This window comes from Ornithorhynchus anatinus, chromosome 13, assembly GCF_004115215.2.
Source record: "Ornithorhynchus anatinus isolate Pmale09 chromosome 13, mOrnAna1.pri.v4, whole genome shotgun sequence".
NCBI classification, from domain to species: Eukaryota; Metazoa; Chordata; class Mammalia; order Monotremata; family Ornithorhynchidae; genus Ornithorhynchus; species Ornithorhynchus anatinus.
This window is the reverse complement of record NC_041740.1, coordinates 39,447,910-39,457,700: the sequence shown is the minus strand read 5'-3', so window position 1 is coordinate 39,457,700 and position 9,791 is coordinate 39,447,910. Positions and strand designations below refer to the sequence as shown.

Genomic DNA, 9,791 nt, shown 5'->3' with positions numbered 1-9,791 from the left:
GGAGACAGACCACAAAACAAAACAAGTGCAGAATGATGCTTTATCACTAAAGCATCATTGTTATTATTATTTCTACTCCTAATAAAGCATCACTCTGCACATTTCCTCATTCCTCAAAAACCCCCAGTAATAACCCATCCGTCTCTGCGTTAAGCAGAAACTCCCGACCACCGAGGCACTCGGCTACCTCTCCTACTTATCCACTCTCTTCTCCCTCTACACCTCAGCTCACCCTTTTCACTCTTCTCAGACTAACCTACTCATTGTGTATCGTTTTCCGTTCTCCCGTCTTCTCCACGCGCTGCGGAGGCTGGAGCGGGTTGGGGGATTCAAGTCTGCAAAGTTGTCAGGTCGGGCTGTTGCTTGAATAAACTGGGGATGGGCAGAGCAGTTTACTTAGAATGCAAGTCCCGTGCGTGACAGGGATGATGTCCAACCTAGTTGACCTGTACCTACCCCAGCACTGAGAACAGGTGTTCGACACAGAGTAAGCGCTTAGCAATTATCCTAAAAGAAACCAGGCAAGCAAAGAGCGTTTAGAGATCAAAGATTTGGAGGATAAGAATCAATCAAAAGTATTTATTGAGCACTTATGGTGTGCAGAGCACCCTTCTCAGTGCTTGGGAGAGTGCAATACAGCACATTCCCTGCCCTCAACTAGCTTTCGGGCTAGAGGATATAAGAATGAGGAGAGTTAAGAGATCAGGGTCAACAAATGGTAATCTAAAACTGTCAGTTGAGATAACAATAATAATAATAATTGTGGTATTCGTTAAGCAGAGAAGAAGCGTGGCTCAGTGGAAAGAGCACGGGCTTAGGAGTCAGAGGTCATGGGTTCTAATCCCGGATCTGTCACCTGCCAGCCGTGTGACTTTGGGCAAGTCACTTAACTTCCCGGGGCTTCAGTGACCTCTTTTGTCAAATGGGGCTGAAGACTGTGAGCCTCACATGGGACAACCTGATTACCCTGTATTCATTCAATAGTATTTATTGAGCGCTTACGATGTGCAGAGCACAGTACTAAGCGCTTGGAACGTACAAATTGGCAACAGATACAGTCTCTGCTCTTTGACGGGCTTACAGTCTGTATCTCCCCCAGCGCTTACAGCAGTGCTCGGCACATAGTAAGCGCTTAACAAATACCAACATTATTATTATTATGTGCCAGACGCTGGGGTAGTTACAATAATAATAGTAATAATGATGGCATTTGTTAAGCGCTTACTATGTGCAAAGCACTGTTCTAAGCGCTGGGTAGGATACAGGGCAATCAGGTTGTCCCACGTGGGGCTCACAGTCTTAATCCCCATTTTTTTACAGATGAGGGAACTGAGGCCCAGAGAAGTGAAGTGACTTGCCCAAAGTCACACAGCTGACAAGCGGCGGAGCCAGAATTTGAACCCATGACCTCTGACTCCCCAGCCCGAGCTCTTTCCACTGAGCAACACTGCTTCTCTGCAGTTGGACACAGTCCATACCCCACATGGGGCTCACAGGCTTCATCCCCTATTTTACAGATGAGGAAACTGAGGCACAGAAAAGTGACGTGACTTACTCGAGGTCACACGGCAGCCAGTTGGCAGAGGCAGGATTAGAACGCAGGTCCCTCTGACTCCCAAGCCCGTGCTCTGTCCACTAAGCCATGCTGCTTCGGGCTGCTGGAAGATGTGTTCAGGCAGTGCCCATGTTGGGCGGAAGCTGATGAACGTGGGGAAGGGGGTTTTAGGGTTTTTTTGGAATCTGTTAAGCACTTACCATGTCAGTCAGTCAATTTCAGTTGTATTTATTGAGTTCTTAATGTGTGCAGAGCACTGTCCTAAACACTTGGGAGAGTACAATACAGCAAAATCAGACACATCCCCTGCCCAAAGCGAGTTTACCGTCTAGAGAGGGAGGCAGACATTAATATAAATAAATTACGGATATGTACATAAGTGCTGTGGGACTGGGGCCGGGGGTGAATAAAGGGAACAAGTCAAGGTGACGCAGAAGGGAGTGGGAGAAGAGGAAAGGAGGGCTTAGTCAGGGAAGGCCTCTTGGAGGAGATGGGCCTACACTAGGGCTTTGAAGTAGGGAAGTGTAATTTTCTGTTGGATCGTTTAGACTGTGAGTGAGGATTGTCTCTATCTGTCGCCGAATTGTACATGCCAAGTGCTTAGTACAGTGCTCTGCACATAGTAAGTGCTCAATAAATACTATTGAATGAATGAATGTGAGGAGGGAGGGCGTTCCAGGCCAGAGGCAAGATGTGGTGGGGGAAGGTTGGTGGTGAGATAGGAGAGATCTAGGTACCGTATGAAGGTTAGCACCAGGGGACTGAAGTGTGTGGGCTGAGTGGGGAAACGTGGCCTGAACATTTCCGTAGAAAAAGCAGAGTGAAGTGTGAACTGGAGTTAGGAGAGACAGGAGGCAGGGAGGTCAGCAAGGAGGCGGGATAGCATGAATGACTGTATTAACGCTGTAGCAGTCAGAATGGAGAGAAGAGGTCAGATTTTTACCAGTGTTGGGAAGGTGGAACACTGGTGATGGATTAAATACGTGGGTAGAATGAGAGATTGGATTCAAGGATAATGCCAAGGTTAAAGGCTTGTGAGGCTGGAAAGATGGTGGTGCCTTCTAGAATGACGGGGAAGTCAGGGGGAGGATAGGGTTTGGGTGGGAAGATAAGAAATTCTGTTTTTGACATGTCAAGTTTGAAATGACCAGAGGACATCCAAGTAGAGATGCCTTGAAGGCAGGAGGAAATGTGATACCGTAGAGAGGGAGAGAGATCAGGGCTGGAGATGTAGATTTGGATAGCATCTGCATAGAGATGGTAGTTGAAGCCATGGGAGCGAGTGAGTTCTCCAAAGGAGTGGGTGAAGATGAAGAATAGAAGGGGATCCAGACTGAACCTTGAGGGACCCCCACTGTTAGGGGGTGGGGGGCAGAGGGGGAGTCCGAAAAAGGGACTGAGAATGAGCGGCCAGAGAGATAGGAGGAGAACCAGGAGAGGACAGGGTCGGTGAAGCCGAGGTTGGATAAGGTTTCCGGGAGAAGGGGTCAGAGGTGGCTGAGAGGTGGAGGAGGATTAGGATGGAGAAGAGACCGAAGGATTCGGCGCGAAGGAGATCCTTGGTGATGCTTGAGATGGCGGTTTCTGTGGAGCGAAGGGGACGGAAGCCACTCTGGAAGGGATCGAGGAGAGAAATGGAGGAGAGGAACTGGAGACAGCAGGTGTAGACAACTCGCTCAAGGAGTTTGGAGAGGAAAGGTAGGAGGGAGATGGGGCGATAACCGGAGGGAGTCGTGGGGTCCGCGGACGGGGTTTTTTTAAGATGGGGGAGACATGGGTGTGTTTGAAAGCAGTGGAGAAGAAACCATGGGAAAGCAAAAGTTGAAGATGACTCTTAGGGAGGGAAAAGGGGAGAGGAAGAGTGTCTTGATAAGGTGTGAAGGAATGGGGTCAGATGCGCAGGAGGAGGGAGTGGATTTTGAGAGGAAAGCAGGAGATCTCCGCTAGAGATAATGCTGGGAAAGAGGGGAGAGTTGAAGATGGAGCAGGAGTGGGGAGCAGGACTGGGGAGGGGCAGTGGGGATTTTAGGGGGTTCAGAAATCGTATTTATTAAGCACTTGCTCTGTGCAGAGCACTGTACTAAACCCTTGGGAGAGTAGACTATAGCAATATTCATTCATTCATTCATTCAATCATAGGAAGCAGTGTGGCTTAGTGGAAAGAGCATGGGCTTGGGAGTCAGAGGATGTGGGTTCTAATCTCGGCTCCGCCATTCATCTGCTGTGAGACCTTGGGTGAGCCGTTTACTTCTCTGTGCCTCGGTTACCCAACCTGTAAAGTGGGGATGAAGACTGTGAGCCCCATGTGGGATAACCTGGTTAACTTGTATCTACCACAGTGCTTGGCACATAGTAAGTGCTTAACAAATACCATCATTATTATTATTAATATATTTATTGAGAGTTTACTACATGCAGAGCACTGTACTAAGTGCTTGGGAGAGTAAACTGTAACAAAATAACACAGTCCCTGCCCGCAAAGAGCTTACAGTCTAGAGGGGGAGACAGACATGAATATAAATCAATAAGTGACAGATATGGACATAAGCGCTGTGGGATTGGGAGCGGGAATGAAGAAAGGGAGTCAGGCAGGGTGATGCAGAAGGGAGCGGGAGAAGAGGAAAGGTGGGGGGGGCGGGTAATCAGGGAAGGCCTCTTGGAGGAGATGGGCTTTCAGTAAGGGTTTGAAGGTGGGGAGAGTCATTGTTGGATATAACGAGGGAGGGCATTCTAGGAGAGAGGTGGGACTTGGGCGAGAGGTTGGGGGTGAGATGGACGAGGTGGAGGCCCAGCGAGAAGGTTGGCATTAGAGGAGCAAAGTGTGCCAGCTGGGTTGGAGTCGGAGAGAATAATAATAATAATGTTGGTATTTGTTAAGCGCTTACTATGTGCAGAGCACCGTTCTAAGCGCTGGGGTACATACAGGGTCATCAGTTTGTCCCACATGAGGCTCACAGTCTTAATCCCCATTTTCCAGATGAGGGAACTGAGAAGTGAAGTGACTCGCCCACAGTCACCCAGCTGACAAGTGGCAGAGCTGGGATTCGAACCCATGACCTCGGACTCCCAAGCCCAGGCTCTTTCCACTGAGCCACGCTGCCTCTCGAAGTGAAGCGAGAAGTGAGAGCAGTGAGATGAGGTAGGAGGGGCCAAGGTGGAAGAGAAGAGCAGCAGAAATAGTGGCTCAGTGGAAAGAGGCCGGGCTCGGGAGTCAGAGGTCGTGGGTTCTAATCCCACTCCATCACTTGTCAGCTGTGGGACTCTGGGCAAGTCGCTTCACTGTGCCTCAGTGACCTCAACCGTCAAATGGGGATTAAGACGAGGGACCACCTATCACCTTGTATCCCTCCAGCGCTTCGCACCCAGTAAGCGCTTAAGAAATACCATCATCATTATTATTATGAGGGCTTTTAGAGGCAGTGGTGAGGAGTTTCTGCTTGATGCGGGGATGGGCAACCACTGGAGGTGCCAGGTACTGTACTAAGCGCTGGGGTAGACAGATAAAAGGCGGTCGGACACAGTCCACGTGCCCCGGATGGGGCTGAGGGAAATGGGGCTTCTGGCCCTTTAAATCCCCGCCCGGCCCCGAAAGTCTGGGGGCGCATGCGCACAACGGGGGTTCAGAGCGAGGCTGAGGGGCGGGGCTGGGAGCGAGAGGGGCGGGGCTGGAGGCGGCGCAGGCGCACTGAGCCCCGCTGGCCATAGGCGTGCTGGTGGGGGAGTGCGGGCGGAGGCGGCGCAGGCGCACTGAGCGGCGCTGGTGGGGGAGTGCGGCGGAGGCGGCGCAGGCGCACTGAGCGGCGCTGGTGAGGGAGTGCGGCGGAGGCGGCGCAGGCGCACTGAGCGGCGCTGGCCATGAGAGTGGTGGTGGGTGAGTGGCGGCGGAGGGCGCCCCCTCTGGCGGCGCCGCAGAGGGCACTGCAGGTCAGGGTTGGGCCTGTCCGGTCCTGCCCGGGGCCGAGCCCCGGGCTGGTCGAGGGCGAGCAGGAGCCGAACCCGACGCTCACCCGTGTCTCTCTCCCCCCAGGCGGCGGCTCCGGCTTCGTGGGCAGCGCCCTGGGCCGCCTGCTGCGGGGCCGCGGACACGTGCTGACCCTGGTCTCCCGCCGGGCGGGGCCCCAGCGGATCACCTGGGTAGGTGCGGGCGGGGACCCACGGGAAGCAATCAATCATGAGGATGGGGTGCGTTCACTAATTAATAATAATGTTGGTATTTGTTAAGCGCTTACTATGTGCAGAGCACTGTGCTAAGCACTGGGGTAGATACAGGGGAATCAGGTGGTCCCATGTTAGGCTCACAGTTAATCCCCCTTTTACAGATGAGGTAACTGAGGCACAGAGAAGTTAGGTGACTCGCCCACAGTCACACAGCTGACAAGTGGCAGAGGCGGGATTCGAACTCATGACCTCCGCCTCCCAAGCCCGGGCTCTTTCCACTGAGCCACGCCAATTAGTTAATGTTAGTAGCTGTTAAGCTCTTACTATGGGCGGAGCACTGTTCTAAGCGCTGGGAGAGGTAGAGGGTCATCAGGTGGGCCCACGTGGGGCTCACGGTCTTCATTCCCATTTGACGGATGAGGGCACTGAGGCCCAGCGAAGCGACCTGCCCAAGGTCACGCAGCTAGCCGACAGATGGCAGAGGGGGGATTAGAACCCATGACCTCTGACTCCCAAGCCCGGGCTCTTTCCACTGAGCCACGCTGCTTCCCAAGCAGCTTCCCAAGAGACAAGCAAGTGGGGTTGGACGCAGTCCCTTTCCCACACGGGGCTCACACTCTCAATCTTAAAGGTGAGCCACGGAGAAGTGAAGTGACTTGATCAGGGTCACTCAGCAGACCCTTGGCAGAGCTGGGATTAGAATCCAGGTCCTCCTGACTCCCAGGCCCGTGTCCTAAGGACTAGGCGCCGCCGCTTCTCGACAGAATTAGCAAATACCCTGCCTTTAAGGAGTTTACAAGCTTGCGATCCTGTGCTGTGTCTCCGTAGGATGAACTGGGGGCCTCCGGGCTGCCCCCCTGCGATGCTGCGGTCAACCTGGCCGGGGAGAACGTCCTCAACCCCCTCCGCCGGTCGGTCCCGGGTTGGGGAGGGGGCAGCCCGGGGCCGGGGTGGGGACGTGGGGGGCATCGTGCCCCGGCGCAACCCCTAAACCTGTAAGGCTTGTGGGCTTGTCCCCCCGGCAGGTTGCACGGGTCAGTCCCTTCCCAAATCTGGAGCGGGGTCCGGCCCCTTTCTGGGCTGGGGACGGCTGCTAGGGGAGCGTCGCTCAATAAACGTTCCCTGCTGATTAGCTGTGGCGGAGAGAGCACGTTCCCTCCGGTGACTGTCCCCGCCCCGTCCTCCGGCAGGTGGAACGAGGCTTTCCAGAGAGAGGTGCTCAGCAGCCGCCTGGAGACCACCAGGACCCTGGCCAAAGCCATCGCCTCGGCAGCCCAGCCCCCCAGGGCCTGGGTCCTGGTCACAGGTGTAGGTGCGTACCTGGGCGGGGGGACGGGGACGGATAACCGGACCAGTCTCTCATCCCTCCACTAGGAAAAGTAGCACCCTGGGCCTTCCCCAGGGAAGCCCCGGGCACGTTGAGGCGAGAGGCGAGGCAGGTGCTTCCTCTGAGGAAAGGCACTTCCTATTCCAGGATATTACCGCCCCAGCCCCACCGCGGAGTACCACGAGGACAGTCCCGGGGGCGACTTTGATTTCTTCTCGCGCCTGGTGAGCGAGTGGGAGGCGGCAGCCGAGGTCCCGGAGGACTCCACCCGCCTCGTGCTGGTGCGCTCTGGTGAGGACGTGGAGAGGGAGGGGGGGCGAGGGGAGATGGGGAGGGTGTCACCCCCAAAACCAGCTCGCCCATTGAACCGGGCCGGGGGGACGGTCCCGGGGAATGAGTGTCCCCCGGCCGTGACGCTACCCCGGAGCCCCGGGGAATCGTGGAGGAGGGGGAGGTCCGCCCCGTGCCCCGCTCTCACCCGCGCCCCTCTCCGGGCCAGGGGTCGTGCTGGGCCGCGGGGGCGGCGCCGTCCGCCAGATGCTGCCGCCCTTCCGGCTGGGTCTGGGCGGGCCCGTCGGGACGGGCCGCCAGCCCTTCCCCTGGATCCACGTGGAGGACCTGGCGGGCATCGTGGCCCACGCCCTGGAGGGGGATGAGGTGCGAGGGGTCCTCAATGCGGTGGCCCCGACCCTCACCACCAACGCCGAGTTTGCCCGGGCCTTGGGGGCCGCCCTGGGGCGCCCGGCCCTCCTCCCGCTCCCCGGCTTCGCCGTGCGTGCCGTCTTCGGGCGGGAGCGTGCCACCATGCTGCTGGACGGCCAGAAGGTGCTGCCCAGGCGGACGCTGGCCAGCGGCTACCAGTTCAAGTTCCCGGATCTGGAGGCCGCCCTGAGGGAGGTGGTGGCCTGACGGGCAACGGCCAACCCGCCCTGGGTACAGGTATCCCCACAGCCCGGTCTCCCCGCCACACACTCCGGGTTCACGGGGACCTCCTCTCCGGCCGGCCTCAGTCAATAAATATGCGTAGGTCACGTCCCTGTGATCGTCTACTCTGTCGACGGACTCCCGGCAGCTGCCGCCGCCTGCCGCGTGGTCTTGGGCAAATGACTTCTCTTTGCCTCAGTTTCCTCCTCTATAAAATGGGAATTACCTGTTCTCTCTCCCTCTTAGACGGTGAGCCCCACGTGGGACAGGGGCTGTGTCCGATCTGCTTGAATTGTACGTACCACGGCACTTAGTACGTATAAATGCTTAAATACCACATGCTGAATCTTCCCCAACAGCCCCGCACACCAGCAAGTTTACTTTTGTCATGGCCGGTGTCCAGAGGAGCACGGTCCACTAAAAAGGGATCTTCTCGAGGTCAGGAAAGCTGTCTTTGGCTTGTGTTTCACTTTTTCCTAAGACACAGCACAGTGCTTCTCGCTTAGCAAATACCAGGGCTACAGGGAAGCGGCGTGGCCTAGCGGAGAGAGCACGGGCCTGGGAGTCAGAAGGACCTGGGTTCTAATCCCGGTTCTGCTACTTGGCTGCTGTGTGACCTCGGGCAAGTCACTTTACTTCTCTGGACCTCAGTTACCTCATCTGTAAAATGGGGATTGAGACTGGGAGCCCCGGAGGGGAAAGGAACTTTGTTGAAGTATAGTCACCCAAGTGCTTAGAACTCAGTAAGTGCTCAATAAACTCCCGTGGTTGCCCATCTACCTCCACATCAAACAAAAACTCCTCACCATCGGTTTTAAAGCCCTCAGTCACCTCTCGCCCACATCCTACCTCTGGCCTAGAACGGCCTCCCTCCTCGTATCGGGCAGACGATTGCCCTCGCCCCCTTCGAAACCTTTTTGAAGGCCCATCTCCTCCAAGAAGCCTTCCCTGACTAAGCCCCCCCCTCCTCTTCTCCCACTCCCGAGCCGCTCTTACTTGCTCCTTCATTCATCCTCCCTCCCATCCCCACAGCACATATCTATCTGTAGTTTATTTATATTGTTGTCCCCCCTCTAGACCGTGAGCCCGTTATAGGCAGGAATCTGTCGTTATATTGTGCTCTCCCAAACGCTTAGTACAGTGCTTTGCACCAGTAAGCGCTCAATAACTACATCTGAATGAATAATGGAACGCCTAAGAGTCAGGACCTGGATTTTAATCCTGGCGCCGCCTCTTGTCCGCGGTGTGGCCCGGGACGTGATTCTCTCGCATCTAACCCAGTGCTTAGTACGGTGTTCGGCCCCCAGCGCTTAACAAATACCACATTATCACAGAGCGCTTACTGCATGAAAAGCAGTATGCTAAGCCCCTGGGAGAGTACGGCGTAACGGAGTGGTTGACACGCTCCCTGCCCACGAGGAGTTTACTGTCTAGAGGGGGAAACGGACATTAAAACGAATTTCAGCTTCGTACATGAGTTTTGTGGGGCCGAGGATGGGCTGAATAAAAGGAAAAGGGCGTGGGAGAGGAGGTTTTATCGACCGATGGATTCCTCTGGGGTCAGCAGGCTGTTCTAGGAGAGTTTCTGGGTCCCGAGTTGGCTTCGGCTAATGTTTGGACAGAGAGCTGCGGGGTGCACACCCACCATACCCCTAACCCTGAGGTGACAGGCAGTCTCCACCCATGCAGTGATGGGGATCAGAGTTCAGACCGAGAGATAACACTAGATCACGTCACGATCAATCGGTGGTATTTACTGAACACTGTGTGCAGAGCATTGTACTAGAGGCTTGGGAAAGTACAGTACGATGGAGTTGGTAAGCATGA

At 55.3% G+C, this 9,791-nt stretch overlaps 1 protein-coding gene across 2 annotated transcripts; it reads left to right on the top strand.

The window, feature by feature from the left end:
- The first annotated feature begins 5,358 nt into the window (after positions 1-5,358).
- On the top strand, positions 5,359-8,071 carry SDR39U1 (short chain dehydrogenase/reductase family 39U member 1). Of its 2 annotated transcripts, none has more exons than XM_029078208.2 (6): positions 5,359-5,426; positions 5,583-5,689; positions 6,542-6,624; positions 6,904-7,025; positions 7,188-7,321; positions 7,540-8,071. In XM_029078208.2, exons 1-6 carry the CDS (start codon positions 5,411-5,413, stop codon positions 7,930-7,932), a joined length of 855 nt encoding a protein of 284 aa, XP_028934041.1. In that variant the 5' UTR covers positions 5,359-5,410; the 3' UTR covers positions 7,933-8,071. The 2 variants fall into 2 exon arrangements, with proteins under 2 accessions (XP_028934041.1, XP_028934040.1); XM_029078207.2 differs by having other exon boundaries at positions 5,360-5,426; positions 7,188-7,331.
- Positions 8,072-9,791: the final 1,720 nt, after the last annotated feature.

What these genes read in the sequence shown, in the direction of transcription:
- SDR39U1 (XM_029078207.2), top strand. An exon ending in GTCCTCAACCCCCTCCGCCG is followed by an intron (nt 6,625 to 6,903) that starts GTCGGTCCCGGG and finishes GTCCTCCGGCAG; the next exon opens with GTGGAACGAGGCTTTCCAGA. An exon ending in CCTCGTGCTGGTGCGCTCTG is followed by an intron (nt 7,332 to 7,539) that starts GTGAGGACGTGG and finishes TCTCCGGGCCAG; the next exon opens with GGGTCGTGCTGGGCCGCGGG.